The sequence below is a fragment of the Anabas testudineus genome, chromosome 6, assembly GCF_900324465.2.
Source record: "Anabas testudineus chromosome 6, fAnaTes1.2, whole genome shotgun sequence".
Lineage (NCBI taxonomy): Eukaryota > Metazoa > Chordata > Actinopteri > Anabantiformes > Anabantidae > Anabas > Anabas testudineus.
Genome location: NC_046615.1, coordinates 11892594 through 11919187, shown reverse-complemented (window position 1 = coordinate 11919187; position 26594 = coordinate 11892594). Strand labels below are relative to the sequence as shown.

General features: G+C 39.3%; 1 protein-coding gene across 2 annotated transcripts; it reads left to right on the top strand.

Moving 5' to 3' along the window:
* Positions 1 to 3612: 3612 nt before the first annotated feature.
* On the top strand, positions 3613 to 25135 carry sema3ab (sema domain, immunoglobulin domain (Ig), short basic domain, secreted, (semaphorin) 3Ab). Of its 2 annotated transcripts, XM_026366569.1 has the most exons (18): positions 3613 to 4095; positions 4225 to 4392; positions 11137 to 11297; positions 11722 to 11784; positions 13722 to 13841; positions 14368 to 14458; positions 15247 to 15366; positions 15790 to 15932; positions 18081 to 18195; positions 18315 to 18384; positions 18496 to 18640; positions 18776 to 18995; positions 19086 to 19177; positions 19268 to 19309; positions 19885 to 20042; positions 21649 to 21716; positions 22209 to 22354; positions 22671 to 25135. In XM_026366569.1, the coding sequence occupies exons 2-18, from the start codon at positions 4275 to 4277 to the stop codon at positions 23202 to 23204; spliced, it is 2406 nt and encodes an 801-aa protein (XP_026222354.1). In that variant the 5' UTR covers positions 3613 to 4095; positions 4225 to 4274; the 3' UTR covers positions 23205 to 25135. The 2 variants fall into 2 exon arrangements, with proteins under 2 accessions (XP_026222354.1, XP_026222352.1); XM_026366567.1 differs by having other exon boundaries at positions 3613 to 4392.
* Positions 25136 to 26594: the final 1459 nt, after the last annotated feature.

The following is a 26594-nucleotide window of genomic DNA, read 5'->3' as shown; positions in this document are numbered from 1 at the left end:
TTAATTCATAGCTCTGAAATTTTTGCTGTATTTTTCATCCATTTTTCATTAAGAAAGAGTAAATCACCAACAGCATGTGGTTTATTCGGTCATGAATAGTGCATGGCATACTCTGTCTATTTATGCCATTCTCTCATGAGTCTGCTTACATAGAAGAGCCAGAGTGGAAAAGATTTTTTTCTCTGTGCCTTGTCTGATGACAGAGATGTTCAAATGTGATTTACTATGTTCTAACTAGTGTTCTGAATAGTATTACTATTGTACAACAACAAAAAAAATATTTTTTGTATATTACCCCCCAGATGTCCCTGTGGTACTGTAAGTTGAGGACTTGAGCTGATCCCAGTAGAGAAGAAAGGCCTTCCCTTGTTCCATCTTACCTGCTGGATCACACAGCTGGCTTCTATCACTGTGTGTGTGAGCATGTTTTATGCCCATATTAACCACAATGGCAATATGTCTGTCCTGTCATTACCAGTAACCCAATATTCACTGCAGTGGGGCAATGGGGCAAACTGCATCACTGTGTCATATATCTCTTCTTGCCTCAGGCATGAGAATAAAATGTCATTCATTGGTATTTTAATTCTCATATAGTAATTTATTCCACTAAGAGGAACCGAAGGCAGATGGAATATGAATGCCTTGACGAATCATTTTTAAAAAACATTCTCAACAGGTTATTCTATACTAGAAACAGTAATATTACCCTCTATTCATGGACTTATTGCAGATGTAAGCTTTGTTTTTTTCTGCATGCTGCCTGTTCTAATCACTCACTCGCCTGTCATGAAGCTAATCTTTACTACAGCTGGGTGGGTGGATGCAGGGGTGGACTGCGCAGGCTGGTATTGTAAAGCGTAGGTGGCTGGCAAATGTGCTTAATTTGCTTGTCTTGGGTTTGTGGTTCATTTTGCTGAGCCAAATCCTCCTATTTAAGGGATTGCATTCCCAGGCTTGTGGAGAGTAGGTGGAGGTCAGAGAGTATGAAAAAGAGAAAGGGTGAAATGGACGGATGAATTAACGTATATGCTGGTGTGGAGTGGGGGGAGGTGATGCTCAGAGAGGGGCAGGCAACAGAGGAAAAATGCATGTGTGTGAAGTTTGGGGGTCTGTGTGTGTGGGCAGGAGATGTGTTGAGATGGGGAGAGTATTGTTTAAGGAGGCTTGAGTGAACTCTGATGTGGGGCTTCAGCTTTCAGTGAGTATCGACAGATCTCCTCCACTCCTGTCCCCTCTCCAAAGCGCTCATCAGCCTCACTTCCAAACATACCATTGTTCTCCACAAGTTAAAGAAGCCCCCCCCTCCCTCACTGCACTCTCACATGTGAGTTGATGAACTCAGAGATAATAAGAGTTCTTCAGGTCCTCTGTTTTAGTGAATGGGAGAGTTTAGACCATGAGGTTGAGTTGGTGCTTCAGGAAGGGGCATTCTCCTTGAAACACACAAGTCTCTTTGGGCTCTGTAAAACACCACACATAGTCATGGACGTGTTCCTCTTTCTATTGGCAAAGTGTTATTTAGAATATTTCTAAACCACATTTAGGCTAGAGTCTAAGGAGTATAAGATTCAACTATTTGAAAAGGCAGTAAAGGTCAAGACAACTCTGAATTTGCAAGATAACACACACATTCATATATAATAAACTATATAATAAATAACTAGAAAGAGCTAAGTGGTGAAATAAAAATGATCAAGGAAAACATTTGGCAAAGTGCACAGAATGGACGAGTTAGAATAAGATGTGAAGTGAGAGGGTTCAGCGACGTGGAGAACTCTTGAGTTGGAAGCTCTGAATATCTCCCTTATGTCAGTAACTGGGACACTCTCACCACTGTCTTTTTTTTCTTTGCAGAAGGGCCAGGAGGATTAAACTTGCCAATTTTCAAGTAAGGATATGAATTTTTGATAGGATTCAACAGAATCATAAGTGATACCATTTCAACTAAGAGCTTAGATGGCATTGTTGAGGAGAAATATATAGTACAAGAAGCTATAAATACTATTATACACTTGACATTTAATTATTAAATGTGTGAAAACATTTGCAGCTATCAACATGCAAGAAGGATGGCCAGAAGTAGTGTGAGTAACATTGTCAAATGGGCCATTCACTCCTAATTCACCTCAAACAATTCATCCGTCTGGCCTTGGTTATGGCAGATTGTGTTACAAGATCCTTTGAATAATGAACTGGTACGTCAAGACTGCCAATCCCACATAGGAAAGAAAGGGATCTGTCTGTTCCAGCCTCTAATCCAGTCTGTTTGGGAAGCAGAGACTGTGCCGTGACACTTGTTCCTCACAGTCTCCAGTGTTCCCGCTGGAACCTCTGAGCGCCAGCTTATATTAGCATAACCGTGAGGCCCATCCACTCACTACATGATTAGTTCAGCTCTCCTCCCACTGTCTGATGGCTATTTATCCAGATAGATACAGGCTGTAAGAGGTCTTAACCACACTATTGCAACTAAAGTCATTATCATTCACCACAAGAAGGAATAAGCTCACTGTGGGTCTGCTGTTTAGAGTGAGATTGACACCTCATTTGTGATGGTTTAAGAGAAAAGATGGGGAACTCCCCTTCAGACTATGATGGAGTAGACAATAACTGCCCAATTAATCTGTCTTTATACGAAAGTGAGTATTTAAGATTAAGTTAACCTGGTCTTGTCATATTTTTAGAAACTATATTTATCTAATGTGGATTTCTTCTTCAAAATGAGATTTGTCACACACCAAAAACCAGAATTTTATTGGCTTGAAATCAAGTTAAGAGCAACTTCGTTCAAGGAACGTCTGAGTTCAGCCATGTTATTGTTGAAAATTAAGTGCCAACAACACCAGGCAGCTGCCACAACATGATGTGCTTTTCTATTGTCCACATAGTTCCATATAAACCGTGTGCTAAAACACTGTAGTATCAGCTTTGCTACCAATTCATGAGGCTGATATTTTAGATTATGAAGGTGCAAGTAAAATAGTCTATTTGCCATCTAGCTGAGACAAGCAGAAAAATAATCAAATTTGAGATGAAATTGCTGATATTCTTTTCTGCTCCATTTTATTTTTATTATACTAACTAATAGTGCATTTAAGCACAAATGACATTACAAATGAAGCATAAGTCAATTTAAAACAAAGGTGTTGCACAGTTTTGTGCAAAACAGAAGAATGCAGTACAGTCAGCTGATTTACTGCAGATGTACAAAAGCTGTAAAAATGCATTTGAATACATGAAAGGTACAGGTGTGCAATAAACACTTATTACAAAGTGCACGAAACAAACAAGAAACTGAGAATCCTCACTTAATGAGTTTCCTCAACATGCCCCACTTTCATGTTCTGCTGTTTTCCTGTTTTTACGCTATTTCCAACCTCTTGCCATGTCCTAACCTTCCCTCTCCTACCACTCTTGCTTTCACAGTTTTCTTTTCTCTCATGCTTTCTATGCTCTCTCACCCTCTCTCCCGCCTACACTGCACTCTCTTCTTTTCTCAATCCTTCCTCTCTCTCATGTTCTCTCTCTCTCTCTCTCTCTCTCTCTTTCTCTCTTGGTCTGACTGTGCTGTCTGCCTCAGCTGTTCTCAGTTGCACCGTGTGCCTTGCGCTGTGGGGACAGGGCAGAGCTGCGCTGAGTGGGGCTGAAGTAGTCCACATCAGTGTTAAGTACAGAGAGAGAGAGAGAGAGAGAGAGAGAGAGAGACGAAGATAGGAAAAAGAAAGAGGGACAGAGTCAGTGCATATTGTGCTTACCAAGCAGACTGGATTAACAGCTGAAACAAACGGGACCTGTTTTTCTTTCTTTTGCTAAAGATATTCAGCAATAACGTGGATGGCTTTTAGACATAGCTACATGCTGGTTAGTTAACAGGAGTGAAAAATATGGCAGTCGTACCCAGACCCGTTCGCTTTTCTTAGCAAATACAATGGTGAAGATCTCTTATATACTTGGTGTAGTTAAGTTACCTTGGACTTGCTGTTGTTGAAGGTTCACTTGCAGCGACACTGACCCATAACCCTCAACTACGCCTTGCTGCTTCTTTCCCCTCTGGAGTTGGACTCTAATTTTGGCTTTTGGTCCCTAGTAAAAGTAAGGGTTTTTTGATCTGACAGGGGGTGAGACCTGGTGAGAACCAGTCTGGACTGACTACTAACAGCAGTCATTCATAACCACTGGACAACAGGAACATTTTTATCAGTATTTCTTTTACCACACCAGATCTGAGAGTGACTGCACCGGACCTCGCTGGCCTCTCTTGCCCCTGGAACATGGGCTGTCTCTGGGGCAGCTTTATGCTGCTGTGTGTGGTGATTCTGCTCGGGATGGAGGAGAGCAGAGCCCAACAGACCAAGAACAATGTCCCCCGACTAAAACTCTCCTATAAAGGTGAGTTTCTTGCATTTGTGTTGAAATTTATGAATTAAACGTATCTCAGTGATTTAACTTTTCATTATTTTGTCTGAATTTGGGCTGGAAGTACAAGCTAGAAGATACCCTGTTAACTATGCAGATTTGAATCCCCTACCACATATGTTTGTACCCTGTATGGGAAAATACAGACAAAGCTGAAATAAATAAAGAGGTACTTTGGGCTTGTCAAACCTTATTGCCTATCAGGTATATGCATTGCTTGTGTGACATATATGTTGGATGTAATTGCAGTCTGGTATTTCCAGTCCACTTATGAACATTAAAATGTATTCTAAACAGTCATCTGTAGACTGCAAGGTCCAATTAATGGTCATTCAGTCACACAGATAACTCTTCAAAATATAATATGTATGTACTCTTACATACATGTTAACTGGTGTAAAAAAAACTAAAATGTGCTTTTCTAATAGAAAGCGTCCGTAATTGTTAAAAATAGTTCTGTATTGGTTTAGTGAAATAATCAGGTGGGTCTATTAAACAGAAAAATATAAAAAATATTCATTATAACATTGTATACATATTACTATATTGTTATGTCAATAAAAAAACAGTTTAGTGGGATTTGGGAAAGTAACTTCACATTCCAAATGTGTTCCTCTCTAATATATCTCTATGGTACAATTGAACTGCTTATTTAAGAACTATGTCTCTGATGCGTCCTCTTTCTGCCTCTCTGTTCCTGTTTTGATCAACTACTGGTGTCAATTTTGCAATGTAAAGTGGTGCCAGACATAGAGTGCCTGGCAGTTGAGCGTCATTTATCCCTTTCTCCTTTTCTTTTTTCCTGGATGTCATTTTTCCGCTTCGTTTTTTCCTGCATGGTAATTATACTCAGGATGAATGGTGCAGGTCTGTTTCAGCAGATGGCTTTCCCAAAGAGAAATGTTTCTTGCTCAGCACTGGGAGATCCATAATTATACACACATGCATGCGCATACTCAGACACACACACACATACACACACACACACACAGACATAAACACATGGCCATCTGTAGATAGCTAATGATACCTGTGTGCATATCAGTCATTTAAAACCACATGTTGTCACTTTGGTGAAACACACCCATGTAGTGATATCTCTGTTCAGGTCTTCAGGTAGCAGATTGGACAGCCTGGGTATTTGACTGCCGGCTCCATATTTTAATATTTCCATTAGACCTCATTCACATTATTGCTGTGGGAGCAATATTTGGCACCATCTCTGGCTGAGGAGTTCTTGCCAGGGGATAGAAAGCAGGTATAATTTTCATGCCTGCAATGTGGTGGAAATATTATTTGAATAATCCTGTGGAATTTCACCAAACATTATCCACCATAGATCCCATTAGTCAAGTGACATGGGATTATTGCATTATGAATCATTTATATGATCATATAAATTATGTATTACCCCTGTGAAAGGTGAACCAGACTCAGATTTACCAGTGGAGAAGAGAAAATCAAATGATGCACTCTGGTAAGTGACAGAGCAGTACCTAACTAGACAGCATGAGAAGTTGTCCAGTCCTGAAGAAGGAAGGTCTGATCAGTGACACATGACTGTGAGGTGAAAGAACTCTGACCCCTAGAGGTCACAGGCAATACTAGGAAAAGATGTGTGTCCAGATTAATGAGTCTATGTGGGTGCAGTCTCCCATACACACTTGCACATGTTTTTGATTCTGCTCAAGACTTAACTCATATGAACACAGCAGGGAAGTGTTTATCTCAAAAGCGTGAACCTGAGCAGCAGCCTGCTCCTACACAGTGTGAGTTCAGTGAACGCAGTCGGGTTCTCTGAAGCACACATACCAACTTCCCTTACTAACCACCATCATCACTACCACACGCATAAACCCCCCCAACACACACACACACACACACACACGCACACACACATACACACTCAACCCCAGGAGATTCAACATCTTTGAAAGCAAGGATTGAGGGGCAGGAGGGCAGTGGAATATGGGGAAAGATAACAGTGGTACCCCATGGCTACCTAAACACGAGCTAAGGTCCAACTGTATCAACAACTAAGTGACTAGGTGATGATGAGGTAGTAGGAGGGCATGGATTTACAGTGTACTTTAGAACAATAAACTGAGTAATTTCACATATGTTAAACTTTGACATAAATTAATAGTAGAATGATTCACACCCTTGGGGTAAATGGGTTTTCTGCACAGAAAACAGATCTCCATATGGTTTGAAAGTTAATGGAAATACGGCACATGTTGGTACTTTTATTAGGATGTGGGTGCACTAGCAAAACACTGTCTAATCTGTCCATCCCTTACCTGAGCAGAACACAATGTCCACACACACATAACACCAAGGTGTCCTCACAACAATAGTATTTGAACCCTGTTTTTTTGTACAAGGAGTTAGAGATGCACACAGACAATTACATTCACAGAGAACAAGCTAGAAAAAAAAGCTCTCTTTGTGTTGTTCTTGTTGTCATTGTGGTGTGAAATTAGTAGTATAGAGAAGTTCTTTAAGAAGACCTTTAATCTGTAAGCATTTTCGGAGCAGGGTTAGGTTTCCCTGTGTAAGTACAGAGTACAGTATAAACTCTGAATTGCCCTTAATGGCCTTGGGAAGGTATTCTATACACTCAGAGAGCTAGCTGTTTGAAAGCTTCTTGGGTTTTCAGTTGAGTTTGTTTCCCTTCAACTGGAGGCATGTTCCGGATTTGTGTGACAGTGTTTAGTTTCTTTTTGACTTGTTTCTCCAACAGCTTTCAGAAGAATTTTTGTAGTAATTTCATTATAGCCATAATCTGTTCCCACTCCAAATTAAGAAAAGAACATTAAGTACTTTTGGCTGATAGTCAGACATATAAATTCAAAACACTTGCAGAACAACTTACAATATTACAGTGTTTGATGAGGTGTTTGCCTATATTCTTTCTTGACAGTGAACAATTTACTTGTGGCATATGTTGGAGTTATACAGTGTGCAATGTGCATGCTCAGCCATGTGTATGATAAACGTCAGTGAAGATACTGACCCAGGTCCAAGCATCAGTCTTCCCACATACAGTACATATAGTCATTTACATTTAGTCTTTTGGCAGACGCTTTTATCCAAAGCGACTTACTGTACAATTGAGATACAAGGTATGAGGCAAAGGCAGGGTAAACATAAGGAGGTCTTGCCTAAGGAATCCTACTGAAGGTAGGCTACTTCCAGGGCCACAGCCGGGATTTTAACCACATGGAGGGCAGCAATCTTACCACTACACTATCTAGCCGCTACAGTACAGCCAACCATGGGTTATTGTTAAGATGTGCTCCTACTTTTTCTGAGGAAGCACTTAGATGACACTCTCTGTGCCCTCTACTTGGGAAAGAGAGAAAGAAAATGTAGGGTAAAAGAGTTTATTTTTGTCAGTCTCACATGGGACTGTTGATTCTTTGCATCCATTCCATCTGCCTCCTTATCTCTCCCTCTTAGGCTCTTTCTCTCTCACTTTTCATCCCTATCTCTCACTATTCTACGCTCTGTGTCTTTCACACACAAATTCACTATAACAGTGTATGAGAGAGGGAGTAAAAAAGGGAAGAGAAAGAGAGGTGCCCAAAAGCAAAAGGGGATAGGTTGTAATTTTAAAGACGTGAGGCAAGACAGTGAAAGAGAAAGTGGGCAAAAGCAGCTTTTCAGCAGTCTTGACAGGCCTACTTCAACAATAGTAGGGTAAGAGAGAAAATGTGTAAATTATAACGGGGAACAGCTGACACCTGTTAAAAGCCACACATTTGCCCATCCACCTGTCTGTCTGTGTGGAAGTGTCTGAATCACTTGGGCACTGAAGCCAGTCGAACATATTCATTACAACAGGCTTTACAGCAGTAATCCCAGCTTGCAGTTCACAGTTTATAGAACCATTCTGCAGGAACAATCGGGTTTGTGGTCTAAAGTTGCAGGTTAAAGGAAAGAAAAACAAGTTCTGTTCTTTATGTACGTACACCCACCTGTTACAGTTAACCAGAGGGGAGACACCGGTTCAGACATGTATAGGCTATTGCCTCAGGTGTGGCTTGGAAACATTCTGTTTCTTTCCAGCAACACACTTAACAGCATACTCCATAAACACACACAAACACACATACACACTAACCGAGAACCACACACAGTACCCATAGAGTATCTGTCTCTGGACAATTAGCTTTAAATAACTTAGCAGTAGTCACTGTTGAATGGTCTGTTGCCATGGACACTATAGTGGATGTGGTGATGCTGTTCTTCATTCTCTCACATAGGGGTGTGGTTTAAGATGGAGTGAGGGCCGGTCATCATGTTAGTGCAGTTTCCCCTCAGCACCTTGACATCTTGTTGTGGTTAAGACAAGAGTATTGGTCTTTGGGTGGGTAATTACTTATTTTCCTTTAGGAAAAAAGTTATAAACAAATCATACAGAAACACTGTGTGTGTTGTTGGTGGTTTATGTTAAGGTCCAGAAGTTATATTTCTGTTTGCTTTCCAGGTGACTTGTCAGCACCTTTTTGTGTGTATATTATACTAGTATAATTACTTTGCAGGATTTCATGAAGTAGGAAGGGATTTGCTAGAATGCACAGGATCACAAAATGCATCTTTGTTCTATAGAGAAACACATATACAGCAAGTGAAAAAGGGTCACAAGCAGGCTTGTGTTATTGTTCTGTCAGTGAAGGGCTTCCAGTAGATCCCCTATGATTGATCACCATGCCCACAGAGGAACATAAATCTGGGACACAGCTATGGACTGGGCTGAGGAATACTTTTACAGCAACGTTTTAATGACCTTGAGTTTCTCTCCATTGTGAAACAGTGACTGTGTTATATGGAGCCCAGTAAACCATACAATAAGTTAAGTAAAATTAGTTATATTTCAATGAATTGTATCCAGTTGCAAACAGAGAAACCTGTTACATCACAAATGAAAGGGAATTTTGAATTTGATTTACAGACACGTAATAATATCATTATTACAATACCATAATAACACAATTTAAATTGAAAAGTCATGGAGTTAACGTACAAAACTATTTTTACTTGCTATGTAAGCAGCTTTATTTATTCCAGTAACCACAGACTAGACTTGTTCTTTATGACTTTCTCTGACTTTATGACTAAAACTCTCATCATCAGCACTGGGGCACAGGAAATCAGATAATAGCAATAAATGTGTCAACATATTTTTATTTTAGACCTGTGTGTAGGTAATGAAAGATTAAAAAAGGTTCAGTGCTGCCATTGCTCTTCATAGATTCGACAAGAGACCAGGCACCAATAAAAACATATGATAATACTATATTTTGTTGATGCCTTTGGGGGAGATGTTGTTGGACAGCTGCACATGATGATGGTGCTGTGTACATTTTAGTGTCTTATTCGCGGACATGTACATATGACAAGGAGTCAAACCACTGAGCCTAGGGTTCATAGACGGCTGCCCTGTCAACTGAGTCATCACACCACCAATGGCTCATTTACACTATGTCTTAAAATACTTTCATAAACACCCAGGGAATTCTTATTGAAATAAATATTAATGAATAAATAAAAATCAGTCAGTTCAATCTCTTTAATCTTCTGTTTGTTTTTTTTTGGTTTTGTTTTTTTTAATATATCAGCTTTGCATACGCTCGTGTCTCTTCACTCTGTCGGGCTCCGACACACTTCAGAGAGGGGGCATTCGCCATGCTAAAACATTCATGACTGTTTTTGTTATTTGCTCCTCAAGAAAGAGTAAAGAAGAAAGAGAGAGAGAGGGAGTCAAAGGTTCTCTCTTCCATAACTCTCCACCTTTTTGTGTGGGTGGTCAGTGGGAGGGGGTCATGGTGTGATCAGAACAAAATGTGAGAAGGACGAAACCAAAATGTGTGTGGGTCTGCAGAAGTTACACAAAAGGTGTTAAAATGTCACAGTCATAATGCCACCTTTAGTGGTCATGGTAATGAGATCTTTAATGTCTGCTTGTGACAAGTTTGGCTTTCTGCTGTGAAAGCAAATGTTGCTTTGTTGCCAGACTTGGCAGACAGTTGCATTACAGTGCAAAACAGTGCTGTAGCCTATAGTAGCATTTCCTAATAACTCTAGAGGAATTCTGCAGTAAATACTATGAAATGTTAGGGTTATATAGAGTAATACAACATTATATATTGATTGAATTAAGATTTGTTTAGTTGTTCTAGTCAAGGTCATTTCCCCATGCAGTTGGACAGTTTGATCATTGGCTCCCAGTGTTGGCATTATCTGCCCAATGGCTTTTCACTCTCTGTCAGCTGTCTTGCCTGTCCAAGCAGCCACAAGAGAACAACTTGTATTTGGAAGAAAAGCAGCAACATTTATCCAAAAATAAAAAAAAATACAAAGAAATGAGAAGGAAGCGTGGACAAAAAAAGAATACCAATGTGCACAATGTGATAGTCTCTAATTTATTCTTAGTGCCCTAGAGGTATAGAGCAGCAATATTATAAAAGAGACAAGTGAATGAAGATGTGGACCTTCTAAGTCAGTTCTAGGTAGTTGGAAATATTAAAGACTTTCTAAAATGAATGCTGCATTTTTCAAAGACCCAGTGGACGTTTAATAAAATAACTCAAATAAATATTGGCCTAGGATTGAAAACATAATGATTTTCTAAACTTTCATACTGCCCACAGTCGTTCTTATGTTCACTAAGTGGTTATCATATTATACTTTTCTTGCCATTTTCCTTTGCAGAAATGTTGGCGTCTAACAATCTTGTGACATTTGATGGCCTTGCCAACAGTTCGGCTTACCACACCTTCCTGTTGGATGAAGAGAAAGGAAGACTTGTGGTGGGAGCCAAAGACCACATCTTCTCATTCAACCTCCTCAACATCAGCAAAGACTATGCCCAGGTAGAACGAGTGTTTGGTTTTCAGTTATTCTCTCTAGTGGCTTTATCCATTCAGGCCTGCATGTGTTTCTGACCCACTAATACCCCATTTGAGTGTGCATCTCTATCCAGAGTGCCAGTCAGAGTCTCATGAATCTCGAGACTCTCTTTGCTGTTTCTACAGAAAAGTGTCTCGTGAATATTTCAGACCAGAGCTGTCGCACACGATCACACGCTGTGCCAGGCATGTTAGCTGCTCACACCTGGATGAATAATTGTGTAAACTGAAACAAAGTGGATACCAAATCTCACTGCGACCCCTTCAACCCGGACTATATGCACGTACATGCGCACAAGCTATGGCTCTGTTAACTCACTCTGTAAAAATGATTTTAAGAGGGGGTGGTTTTCTTCTGTCGTGGACTGACTCTGTGTTTGTGTTTCAGATCTCTTGGCCAGCTTCTCCCACCAGAAGAGATGAATGCAAGTGGGCAGGAAAAGATCTCTCGGTAAGAGCTAATACACTTCCAAGTGTGTGTCAGCCTTTTGCCCCTGCACTCACACTGTTATTTTGAAGATGTCTTTGTTTTCTTGTTCTACAAACAATGTACAACTCGGGCAGTTATGTTTAAAAACCTGCACTTGTACTACAATTACAGAGTGTTTGCTCTGTAATGTGTGCTCCATGTATAAGGCATCTTAATTTTCGACAATGTAAGATTCATGATTTATACCAGTGTACAGTATTATATGGACAATAAACACCGAGCTTGACATAAGCCTGAACGTAATTTCAGTGTGGGTTGTCCCTCTGTCCAAAGACATACACGGTTTGTCTGTCTCTGTATGTCAGTCCTCTGATACACTGCTGACCTGTCCAGGTTGAACCCTGCCTCTTACCCAGTGATAGCTGGCTCCAGCACTCCCGCGACCCTTGACCCATAATTGTTTGTGCTATTTGTTACTTTTTTTTAGGTATTTTCATAATAGGCTCAGGCAGCACATCAACTCTGGACTCAACCTTTTGGATATAACTGACACTTTTTGTTTTTACTTTATCTCATTGAAATGATGTATATTGGTGCTAACCAATCAGAGTACACTATTGGTAATCAATCTAATAGGACTTCATTTATGTGATTATAAAATAAAATCTTTTCCAATACCACATTAGAAACTATAAAATGAAAAGTCTTACAGTTATTTATTTGAGAAAAACTTTATTTATAGAGACTGGTAAAAGTGCATGTCTATGAACTGTGTGAGAGCGAGTCTGAGACAAACACATGTGTTGTTGTGATATTGGAAGCAGGAGCTCCTTACCTGACTCAATCCTTACATGCATCACATCTTCCTGTATCTGGCCAAGTGAGTTAGTAGGTTATAGAGCAGCTTATGTGCTGTGGTAAAATTGTTTAAACACACTGAGCCGTTGCCTCTCCTCCTTTCAAGTTGCTTTACAAATTCTAGCTTCAATTGAGCCTGATGCAAGAGGCTGGAATGTAAAATCATGGTAATGTGGTGCTTTAGTTCACTGTGTGGGCATTGGCCAGCTCACGACAAGCTTTCCTGCCCTTATACCCTTTTGTTTGGCTAATTTGAAGCACCATGACGTCCTTTGTGTGTGTGCTTTTTTTTCTGTAAAAACGATGGCATTCATAAATAAGGTGCCCTGAGTGTTGGTACTTCTTTTATAGAGTTGGAGGAGAGTGAGAATTAAAGGGAGGTTGAGAGCGCTGAAGAGTGATTGTGGTGATGAACACTGATATACTGTAAGGAAGCACATCTGAAAATGAAGCAGAGAGGAAGGTACGAGACAGATGAGTGTGAAAGCTAAGACAGCCTATCCACTAGAGACAAACAAAATGAAAGAAAGAAAGAAACACATGTAAAACCAAAGAGCTGTTAGGCTCAGTGTGCTGAAATTGTTCTTCTTGCCCGACTGTAATTACATATGTCGATATTTAATACAAAATATAAAATCAAATTAAAATCTTGATATTTTTGTAAAGGCTGCATGATTAATATTTTTTGATTAAACAATTTGGTAATTTTCAATAATATATATTTAATATTTATTTTTATATATATGTTATAACCCACTAATAAGTTAATTTATTTCACATTATAACATGCTGGACACACAACAACAGCTTATGCAAACAGTGGCTGCTTCTCTGCTGATTAACTAGTTAATCCAGATAAGATAAGATCAAGCATAATTTCTGGTGCTATTCTTTTTTTCTGCATTTTTTTCTGTTGAATATGTGATGACAATGAGTTTAATTTGAGGTTAGACGTGGGCCATTATTAAAGCTACTGAAAATATCAAGTTGACAATATACACACAGTATGAAACAAAATTTAAACAAAAAGTCAGTAATACCGTTTGGTTGAATTTATTGAAGAAGTGCCTCTAAGTCTTCTCTGTCTCTGCTTTTATCAGAGGGAGTGCTCAAATTTTATCAAGGTGTTGCAGCCGTTCAACCAGACTCATCTTTACGTGTGTGGGACCGGAGCCTTCCACCCTGTATGTTCCTACCTGGAGGTGGGCAAGAAACCAGAGGTACAGGCACACATTCGTTACTATCACTGCTTGCTGTCAAATACAATAATGCATATTTGTTTGTGATATACTATAAAAGTTAGAATTTGGTATCCTAGCAAGGTTTAGGTATTTCAAGTTGTGAAGGACGGTGTCTAGTTAGGAGTGAGCACATTGTTTATCAACTTTAATAAAAGAATTGCTGAAATGGTTCCAATCAGCAAAATGAGGTGGAAAATTAAACACGGTTTTAGAGGTCAGGATTCCCAGTTCATCATTTTAATATTAAACTGCTCTATGTGTATGTGTGCGTGTTCATTTAGGCATGAATCTGACTTTTAAATATGCATCTAGAAAAGTATTTATTAGATATTTACAGATAGACAGCAAACAAGTACTGTATGTACATGTTAACTGTAAATAGATCATAATGTTGATTTGTAAGAATAACAGAATAATTTTATCCTCTATGCCAGAAAATAATGTGACACCCTTGTATTTAATAGTACTCTGCAACTCACATGGCTTTATGTCTGTCTCCATTCAGGACAGTGTGTTCAGGCTGGAGCCTCATGTAGAAAACGGGCGTGGGAAGAGTCCCTATGATCCTAAGTTGCTCACTGCCTCCATGCTAATTGGTAAGTTTAGGAGCGGATACAGTGTGATGTTCTCCTGTGTGTTAGAGCAAGGGCACTTAATAACATGGGTTTCCTGAGAACACCCTCTGCCTTGCTCTTTGATTTAAGTAAATATATAGGGTGTAAAGTGAACGTGAATAACAGAACAGAACATTCCCGTCATTCATTACCAGTGGATCAGCTCTGTAGTTTGTATTTACACACAGAGAACCCCTCATTGGCAGCCCTGTAAACTCTATTTCAATCTGGATATATGTCTTTTAAGAGCAGGGTGTGCATGACAGATAAGACTTTATTGAGTTTTCTTTGCACCGAATACCATTTTTTTATTAAATAAAACATGTCTGTGTGACCATTTATTTCCTCTTTACTCCCAATTATGGCCAGTCACATTGTGTTATATCACACCGTTTAACCTAGCAGATGGCCATTTTCCAGCCCATCACTCTTCATCTTCTCTTCCCTTTCTCTCCCGCCCTCTCACCAGCATTATTATGTACTCCCCCGTCTCACACCTCTATCCTATCCCTCCTCATCTGTCCCAACATCCATTCATCCATCCTTCACCTGTCTTCTCAGCCCCGCCTACTGCGTCAATGCCAATTTCACACTCCCGCTGTTCATCACGCCACTGTCTTTGTTTTTTCTGGACTCTAAGTTTACCTGTACTGCTAAGCCCCTTAGTAATTCCACATTTACAACTGCATCAACAGGGAGAAATCACTGCAGACTTTTGCAGACTCATCTGATGTTACTATGCTAACACAGTTTATTACTTGTACTCTTAGATGGGGAACTGTATGCCGGAACGTCAGCTGACTTCATGGGGCGGGATTTTGCCATTTTTCGCACCCTTGGCAAGCATCACCCAATCAGGACAGAGCAACATGACTCCCGGTGGCTGAATGGTGAGAGATAAGAAGAAAAACACTTTCCAATTCTCTGATTATATTTATGAGTAGTTCTAAAAATGCTATGTTTACAAGTTGACACAAAAAGGTCTTTGATTTTGCAAGATCAGTCTCAAATGCCAACTTTTTTCTGGGTCTTACTACAGAATGCTGTAGAGAATAATTAGTGTTAGGGTTAGATCATTTCTCAAAAACCTACAGTATTTACACAACATACTGTTGAAAAAGTATGTATTACAAGAGTATTAGTAAACTGAAATCTCAGATTTTGAATGGAATTTTCATTCTTCTCGATTGCGTTTCTTTTTCACTTCAGCTCTTTATGACTTCTAAATCTAAGTTTTAAATAAGTAAAATCTTTTTTTTTGGTTACTTAATCATTTTATTTATCTCACGTGTGTGTGTTTCTTTGTGGTACAGATCCCAGGTTTGTAGGAGTTCATCTGATTCCAGAGAGTGACAACCCAGAAGATGATAAAATCTACCTGTTCTTCAGAGAGAACGCTATGGATGGAGAGCACGTTGGGAAGGCCACACATGCCCGCATCGGACAGCTCTGTAAAGTACGCATACACACATTAACAAGTCACAAATGCTGGCTTGCCACAAACGATGAGATGACGACACACACACTCGCACCAACATTATTTGAAATAGCTTCTGTATCTGGAAAAAACACTTGACGGGTGTCTGAGTGGCTTTTATAATGGCTGCTTTCAGGAGCTGTTATCTGTGATTATTTTTAGCCTGGAGAAGAGTGGGCTTTGTTGTGCATGGTACAATCGGCCCTGAAGACAGAAACCTGAGAGAAATGTTAAATGTCACCAGAACCTGAGAGGCAAAGACATTTATGTTCTGTCAATGGCAGCACTGTTACCCTAATGTCAGGCTTTGGCACTAATTGGGTCTGCAACACCCTCCAGCTCCAGAGGATGGTTCTGTTAAATTACTTCCCCTGCATCACTTTTCACATTTCAAATCCTAATATTATTCATCAATAGGAATCCAACAAGCTGACTACAGATCAGTGAGTTACAGTGCATCCAGAAAATATTCACAGCGCCTAACATTTTCCACATGTTGTTATGTTACAGCCTTATTTCAACATGGATTAAATTCATTATTTTCCTCAAAGTTCTATAAACAATCCATCATGATGTTAAAGTGAAAGAAGTTTGTTTGAAATCTTTGCAAATTTAATAAAAATAAAAAATGAAAAAAAAAAAATCACTTGTACATAAGTATTCACAGCCTTTGCTCAGTACTTTGTTAAGGCACCTTAGTTTCGCTTAGTTTGGCCGGGCGGCCCAGTCTAGGAAGAGTCCTGGTGGTTCCAAACATCTTCCATCTATGGATGACGGCGGCCTCTGTGCTCATTAGGATTTTAATGGTGCAGACATGGACTTGGTTTGTGATGAGCACTGTTAACTGCGGGAAGTGTATGCCTTTCAAATCATGTCAAATCAACTGAATTTCCCACAGGTGGACTCGAATGAAGTTGTAGAAACACTATAAGGATGATCAGTGGAAACAGAATGCACCAGAGCTCAATTTTGAGTGTCATGGTGTGAATACTTACTTTATTTTTAATAATTTGAAAAGATTTCACACAGACGTCTTTTACTTTGACATTAGGGAGAATTCTTTTGTAGAATTTTGAGAACATTATGAATTTAATTTATGTTGGAATAAGGCTGTAACATTACAACGTGTGGAAAAGGTTAAGTGTTGTGAATACTGAATGCACTGTATGCAGCCTCAACCTCCTATTTAGCTGTATAGTATGTGTCCTTCATAAATGCCTGATTAGCCAGAATGTCGGGAATCTGCGATCCTTAACACAAGACAAGCCATCCATTATGCAAGATGCAGGATTAATTTGAGCTTATGCATATTTGAAGCCATTCTAATTTACTGTCATAAATTACCTCTAAGTGGGATATGTTTTTATAACCCAGTACTCTGTGTATCTGTGTCAGCATGCTTAGTTAAAAAAAAACTAAACAAAAAAACATTGTACTCTGAGGCATGTACACACAAATAATTAGGGTGTGTGCTGGAACATGCAGTACTTTAGAGACAATCATGTTTCGGCGCAGTAGGTTTGTTAAAATTAAGAGAGAATTAACCATTCGACAGAAATTTTCATATCACATTCAATGAAAAGTCTTTTTCATTTAATCATATTTAAAATACATCAGGCATTTCCAATGCAGTTTCTACAGCTGTCTTTATCCAGTAATACTGTCAAATATGTATGTTTCAGTATAAAGTGCAAACAATGGCTATTGAAGACAGCTGACATGTATTTTCTGCAAATCCAATCACGGAACCAACAAATATGATTTGTGTATTATGACAGAAATTGAATGTATTAATTTGTCTTAAAAACTGTCTGCTGTACTTTTGTAAGCTGGATGAATGTTATACACAACTTCTAATCTTGAGGTATGGTTCCTTGAAGTCTATTAGCTTTATATAGCTAATAGCTAATTTCTTTTTAATTTACAAGACATCAACTGCATACCAATACAAAAAGAGGAAAAGAAAGATTTATTTTAAATAATATGATATATTGGTGTATACTAACAACAACAAAAAAGAAACTACTTTTAGCCAGATGAGGAAATGAAAAGTACCTTCAAAAGCTGAAAATCAGGATTCATATGAAGTTAAAATAAATACATTTCTATCTGTGATCTGTCCAACAGAATGACCTGGGAGGTCACAGGAGCCTAGTAAATAAATGGACTACCTTCTTGAAGGCTCGACTTATTTGCTCTGTCCCTGGCAGCAATGGAATAGACACACACTTTGATGAACTACGTGAGTGATTGCTCCCTCAATTTAAAACATGTCTACTGAAGATAGCTGTTTTTCACTACCTTCTCAGTGAAGGATGCTTATTGCTCGCTAATATATAATACGTTGCTTTTTTTTATCAGAGGATGTTTTTCTCATGAGCACGAAGGATCCCAAGAGCCCAGTTATCTACGCAGTATTTACGACTTCCAGGTACAATGGCTGACACTGAAATTGTTTTGGCCATAATAACCATTTGCTTAACTAGTGTTTTTTGCAAGAACCTGCCCTTTTGTAATGTGACTGATTCCCTTTTCTTATTAGCAACATCTTCAAAGGTTCAGCCGTGTGTATGTACAGCATGACAGACATCAGGAGGGTCTTTCTAGGTCCATATGCTCATAGAGACGGACCCAACTATCAGTGGGTCCCATTCCAGGGACGTGTTCCCTATCCACGCCCTGGCACGGTGAGCAGAGTGTACTTTTAACTACTGTTGATGACAGTTATTGTGATGATATGTGATTAACTGAACTTTTTTGTGCCAAAATCTCAGGCATCTTCCAATATAACTTTTACAACTGTCTTTTTTCTTCCTCTACAGTGCCCAAGCAAGACATTTGGAGGATTTGATACAACCAAGGACCTCCCTGATGAAGTTGTTACCTTCGCCAGGAGCCATCCAGCTATGTTCAATCCTGTCTACCCCATAAACAATAGACCAATCATAGTGAAAACAGATGTGGACTACCAGTTCACACAGATAGTGGTGGATAAAGTAGAAGCAGAAGATGGCCAGTATGATGTCATGTTCATAGGCACAGGTAAAAGATTGATTTTATAATTGAAATACCTCAGTGAGCATGTACAGTAGAGTAGATATAAACTCAAGACGTGTGCTACCAATGTTTTAGATATCGGGACAATCCTGAAAGTGGTATCCATTCCCAGAGGCTCTTGGCATGATCTGGAAGAAGTCCTATTGGAAGAAATGACTGTCTTTAGAGTATGTTTTCTGCTCACGATTTATGTTACCCAGTTTAAGACTGTCCAGTCTGAAGTGTCTAATAGTTTTTTTCATCTGTATTTCTTACAGGAGCCAACAGCAATTAAAGCCATGGAACTTTCAACAAAGCAGGTACTCGTTGTCTTATTATGTCTTATCATGCAAAATGAAACTGTGCTGATACATGTAGCAGAACAAAGCACTGTAGCCAGAGAACCTCAAATTTAGATCAAGATCATTCTGTATTATTATATATAGAATGATGAATAATATTTATTCAGTAAAATAGATAGATAAATATGGCAGATGTCCAGACCTGTCACAGTGAGTGGCAGATTTTCCTCATAGGTGACAGTCTGCTGCAGGGCTGAAAGGCAGAACAAAGGCATCTTTGTCTGCACCTTTTCTAATGAAGAAACATGTTATAAACCAAGGTCTCAATTGTTGCAGCTATCTTTCAACAGTTTTCTCATCAGCTAAAATGACAGGGAGAGGCAAAACTTGTCAGCTTCTCAACAGGTAAGCAGGTGCTAGGCACTTGTAGTAAGATAGTCTGTCATTATGACTTGTACCTCCTCAACTGAGTCACACATACTGACACCACACAATCACACTGCTCATTCTTCCAGACTTAACTTAAATTATGGTTCCTAAAACATAAAACATTTGGTTTTAAAACTGAGTCTTTTTCTCTCTTACCCAAACAGCAACAACTGTACCTGGGCTCGGACATTGGTGTTTCCCAGATGCCTTTGCATCGGTGTGAGGTTTATGGAAAGGCCTGCGCTGAATGCTGCCTAGCAAGGGACCCTTACTGTGCATGGGATGGGACGGAGTGCTCCAGATACTTTCCCATGGCTAAGAGGTACTGAATACATACTCCATAGTTACATATATGTGGTTTGTTGTATTTTACAAGTTGCATAACACAGTATACACAACAACTAATCAGCATTTCAAAGCAATGAGTACTGTAGGTTTCAAGGTTTGCCTAAAAGCATGTACCATGTATAGACATTGAATTTAATGCATTATCTAAATAAACCAAGACATTCTGCAACTGATACATACTCAAAGTAGCACAGAATATGAGAAAGAAATTTTTGTTTTGCATGCAACATACATTAGATTTATGTAAAAAATTTAGAACACATGGGATTCATGTTTGTATTAATTACTTTTGTTTAACATATTCACTTCACTCATGTAAAACCAGATTATATAGTTTTCATTTACAGATTGAGGACACTTGCAGTCAGGCTGCGATTCAGGGCTCGAGCAAGGGCACAGATATAGTGCAGGCTTTGTTTGTTTGCCAAAAACCCTGAAGGTATGGGGTCATGTTTCTACCAGAATGCTAGAAATATAACCTGCCTCATGTGTTTATTGTAAATGTGAACCAATGTCAGTGATGTCTGGAGGCTGTCTTGGTGAGCCAGAGGTGAGGTAGCTGTTAGAGGTTCTTTGGTAGTGTGTTTGCAATGGACTGATCTGGATATGTTTGTGTGTGTCTGCTTTTTATGCTGCCTCCCACTCACAGCTCCATGGGGTTTATTGATTTGAATCCTAGCTGCACGGTATCCTGATCTCGCTCTTAGTTGGACTCCAGTCCTACATTCAAAAATAAGGCAGCCAGGGCAAATTCTTACCCCCAATTACCAACACTCAACAGTGGGTTAGAAAAAAAGGAAGGAGAAGAGGGTGATGCTGCCTGTTTGCTTTGGTGTCTGAATAGTTTTTTCAGCTGTTGTTTACAGAAAATATCCTCCGAGTTATGTTTAATGTTAGGTTTACTCGCTTTCGCATCTGCAGCTCAGAGAGAAGACAGGTAGTGTAGTGATTGATTTATTTTGAATACCTCTGTAGTACACACCCTGTAATTAAAGCTTTTCTGCAGTGCAACAGGTTGCCTGACATTAGTTTATTTATTTGTGTTGGCCTTCACTGTTGCTGAACTGCATTCAAACACATGGGAAAACACACTCAAACTCCAAGGTACACACATATTGATTCACACACACATTAAAAAACAGTGTCTCTGCTTACTCATGAAGGTATATTTGATTCAGCTTTATTAATCCCAGAGGGAAGTTGTTTTGTCTCGATACAACTGCTCTCAGAAGAACCACAAGCAGAAAAGACAAAACAAATACAAGATAACATCAATCCAAAAATACTCAGTAAGAACAAAGGAAACCTAAAGATGGACGAAAAAGGTCAATAACAGGGTGAAATGTACAAACTGATAACATAAATAATGATTGGGATGATCTGAGTCAGTTCCCTTCTCTGTAAGGAGGAGTTGTATAGTTTAATTGCCAGTGGCACAAAGGATCTCCTCTAGTTGAACACGCTCCTCTGTCCAGACACCAACATGTACAGGGTGAGAGGGATTGTTCAGGAGAGGAGAGGGCAGCACCTAGAGCAGAGTCAGCCCTCCTGATTAGTTTTTTTTGTGTTTGTTTCTGCAGGAGAACAAGGAGACAGGACATCAGGAATGGAGACCCACTCACACAGTGCTCCGATCTACAACACCATGGTACATATTTGTTTGTGAGAATAAGAAAACAAACTTTAATCACAATCAAGGAATTCATTTTTTAAAATTGGTTTAGTATATATATTATTACTTTGTTTTTAAGCATTTTAGTTCTACACTGTCTCAAAGCAGCTGAGGAGAGTAGAGAAGCCATTTGTTGAATGTGTGTGCTGTTGTGTGTTACATGTGTTTCTGGCAGTGTGAAGATTAGAGCCGGTCCATGTGACGCTTATACTGTAGTTAAGATGGTCAGAATTGCTTGAAGCCTCCTCTTCGTCACCGAGTCACTAAACAGCCCTGATAATGGGATTAGTCCAAAACAATACTTTAACTCCTCTAATTATACATTTCACTCATTTAACTGGAAAAGCTATTATCAGAAGTTGCTGATTTGAGAAACATTACAAAAAAAATGACCTGATATTCAGTTATAACCCCAAACAATAATCAAGACATATGTGACTAAACCTTTTTTTTTTTTTTTTTATCTAGATGAATTGAACGGGCAGATGACTCTCCTGGATAAAACTGTGTATGGCGTGGAAAACAGCAGCACGTTCCTTGAGTGCAATCCCAAGTCTCAGAGAGCCCTGACATATTGGCAGTATCAGCGTTCTTTTGATGACCACAAACAAGAGGTTGGCACCACCTCAGCACACATATAATCTGTTTATTGAAATGAATGCAGATACTATCTGTCTCCAACTCAGATAGATAATGATCGATTGTATTTCATAATAAACATGATTTTAGCAAACAGAGTATCACATTTTATCATATTTAAAACCATAGTTGACATAAGTGAAATTAATTTTTTGTTAATTTTGTTGATAGCAGAGAAGATGTTTTGGGAAACATGATATCCCCATAGCTTATTTTGAAATGTTGAATCTCATCATCTGTGTCTCTGTGTCTTTCACTCTGTCTTCATTGCCCTCAATTTTCTCACCATAGATCAGATCAGATGAACGTTTCATCCGCACGGAGCAGGGCCTGCTGATTCGCACACTTCATAAGAAGGATTCTGGGATCTATCTGTGCCAAGCAGTGGAGCATGGCTTCATGCAGACACTTCTAAAGGTGACCTTGGAGGTCATTGACACCAACCGCCTGGAAGAGCTGTTACATCACGATGAAGAGGCCGCTGCCAGTGCCCCCGCTCAAGACCTACCTTCAACTCCAAGTCATAAGCTGTGGTACAGAGACTTCCTGTCTTTGGTCAATCATCCGACTCTGAACAGTGTGGATGAATTCTGCGAGCAGGTTTGGAAAAGAGAGAGAAAGCACAGGAAGCAGAAAGCTCACCTAGTGCAGCAAGTACAAATACACCAGCAGCAACAGCAGCAGCAGCAGCAGAAGGGGGTGGTGAACCCTCACACTCACATGCATGCTCAAGGGCTGGCAGCAAAGTGGAAACACCTGCAAGAGAGGCAAAAGGGACGCAACCGCAGGACCCATGAACTGGAGAGGGCTCCCCGCAGTGTCTGATATTGAAACCTTGACTTTTCATACCTAAAACTAAAACTACACTCAGTTCTCATTCTGTAACCCTGATTAACCTACCCAGTTTTTCCCTTTATACTGAGATACAGACTTCTCTGAAAAGGATGCGATAGGAAAGTTCAATCTATCAGCCGGCAGGTGTGTTCTGTGCGTGGGCAGTTATGTTTATAGTACACCAGTACAGAGGACTGCAGGAACCAGGATGTTGTATCACGCCAGACCACTGAAGCATATTATCTCAGCTGGCCTCTGTGTCCTAAGAACTACAGAGGGACAGCGTTAAGCAGCGAAAGAACTGGATACACGTACTCACCCGGTGGACATGAAAGACTCCATGGTGAGGTGACTGTCTCTATGGCATTGTCTCATGGCATGCTTGTTAGGTGTCTTTGTCAGTGTGAAACTAAGTAGATAACCAAAATATCTGTTAATTTTCTACCATATAAATATGAAAAAAGAGGAGTTGGGGTTGTATTCAACACAAGGACTCGCAGTGGAATCACAAGCACAAAATAATGGAAGCTCATGGAAAGCACATGATGGGATATTTGGTCATTTTTGGGCTTACAGAGATTATTAGATCATACCCACACACTGCAGGAAACTGGGAGCAACATTCACCAACTGTCATACATTTAATTATGTAGCAAAGATGTGTAAATACTGTATTTTCTGACATCTCATACGAAAGGGAATGGCTCGCAGTTGCCTTGTTGCTTTATGTTGTTTTTCCAGTAATGAATAGAAATGTATTTAAGAAGGAAAACTGTCAAAAGCAGTTGCAAACAGGGATATTATGTACTAGCTCTATGTCCTAGATAAGCTCCTCAAACAAACACGGTTAATTATTATTTTTATCTTTTAATCAGAATATTCCTTAAGCTGATATCGCCTAACGACTATCGATGATCACTTTATAGGGATGTCTGCCAACTGCGTCATCTCCATGCACAAAATGTCATACTGAGTTCTTCCATGTTGATTTAATGATAGTTTGTATACGCCTTGTTTCAACTACATGTGTATTTATTAATATACAGTTATGTACATTGTGAAAATATTGTTCAGTGTCTTTTTCTTGCCGTTTATCTTATGGTTTGATTGATTTGATTTACAGGACCAACCGCTCCTAAAATAACTGTATTATCACAATAAGACTGGAAGTTGATCAGCATTGGTCAATATTACATGCATTACATCTCAGATGCACTGAGCAATAACCCAGTATCCATGCTGTGTTTTTCTTCCTCATTTATTGCCTCATATCCATGTGCTTCTCTGTGCAGTGTAATAATTTCATTTCACTGCATGTAACATAAAAGACTCTGTGGATATAAAATACGATACATTGCACACACACACACACACGCAAACCTGGAATGTAGCTGTGAACATTGTGTAAATATAAATGTGGTCTATGTTTGATAAGTATAACACTGTACTAGTGCATGTGAATGCTATTGTAGTGTTCAAGTTTTGCTATAGCAATGATATACTAGTCTGATGTTATCACTGTTACTCTGTTGTTTGCTAATGCAGTACACAATAGTAACTATTCTAAAGATGTACATACTATTTCTGTTAGGACTCCAAAGTGTATAATTGAAAACTCTTAAGGTAGGTATTCACAAAAATATAAACAAAATCCAAACAGGATCTCACTGCGATCTTCACAGACCAGTTAAAAAATAAGGAGCAACAACGAGCGTTCAGTGGCGCAGTGCAACACATCAGTATATTGAACTAAATTGTTCATCTGCTTTTAGAAGCTACAATGGAAAAACAGTTTTCAGAGATTTTTGGCAAAGAAGACAAGGTGAACACCGGGGCTGTGGAGCTTTCAGTAGACAGAGGCACATGATAAAATCATCATTATAGAGAATCTGTCTTGGACATATGGCGAAAGTGAAGAAATGAAGTGCTGCTGCTGCTTTTTTGGCATGATGATGGTGATGTATTCTACTGATCTAATAAACGTCTCTTCATAAAGTGCTGGCTTCATTAAGTCTATCTTTAATGTACTGTGACCTGCTGCTATCATGACATGTGGTAGGAGAAAAGAAAGGGTTCCTGTAGCGTAGGTGATCACATTAGATTTGGGATTTCCATATTAATGAGGAAAACTTTTAAAACTTGTATAACTTAACCTTAATATTGGAATTCATTTAATGCTGTAATTGTCAGTTATGTCCATACATATACTACACACTGACATTGAAAATGAGGTAATGATTCAATTAACTGAAGTAATTAACATGACTGATAAAACACCACAGTGGTTAGGTCACCTCAAGTGTCACTCATTTTCTAATGTGTATTGAGAAGCAACCATGCTACTATGATGTGCCTCAGGCAGTAGAGTAGTTATTAGCTCCTTGGTGTGAGATGTGATGTGAATACTAAAAGAAGTTGACTTCAGTATTTAACTGAATCCAAACTGTGGTATTTACGAGGTGGGATAGTAGTTAATTAAAGTAAACTTTCAGTCCATGTAGCTCAAGCAGAATTTATAAAAACTCAGAAAAACAGCATTGCAGTCAAAAATCTAAACGTCTGACAGAACTTTTTCATTTTAATAGTCAGCAAAGTATGAAGTGTGCTTTACTACTGCCCTCTGGTGGCTCTAATAGAGAAGCACATATTCAACAATGAAAGGAGAAGAAGTAACATATCAACATATAGTGATCACCACGGTGTGTAATACAGACATAGTAGTCGTGGAGCTGCAGTTCAAAACTACACAGACTTAACGTGTCACAAAAGAGCTCTTGTTGAAACTGTTGGTCACCTTTGATCCAAAGTCAAAGGTCAGTCAGCATGCATCTCACCTAGGCTTTGACTTTGACCTCAGGAGTCATTTCAGCTGCTGCCGTGGGAGCTCACACGTTTCACTTCCAAACTGAAGCCTCAGGGGGAACATTATCTAGAGGGATTCTACTGCTGATGGTGACTGCTGGAACAGCACACTGGCCAAAGATTACAGATGATACTGCAAAGAGAGTGTGAGAGAGATCTAAAATGGTATCAATGGTGTGATAAATAGATCTTCATGTAAATGACTAATGGAGAGATGCAAAGTAAGCCCCAGTTAGTTGTTGGTCAATGTCGTTGACCCTTCTCTTGACCATGATGTCACATTGCTAATCTTTAGTATGACAGGGCGAATACATTATTTTTAAAAACGCAGCCCTGTAACCCTCAAAGAGAGACAGTTACCGTTGCACATGTTTTGTATGATTAACAATAAAATGTAATCACACAGTACACACTGATTAAATTGTCACAGCGTGTCAGTAAAATGAGAAAAGCTTCCCCTTTGTGCACAAAGGTCTTTGATAGGTTTGCTCTTTGACGCTGCAGTCACACCTGCAACAC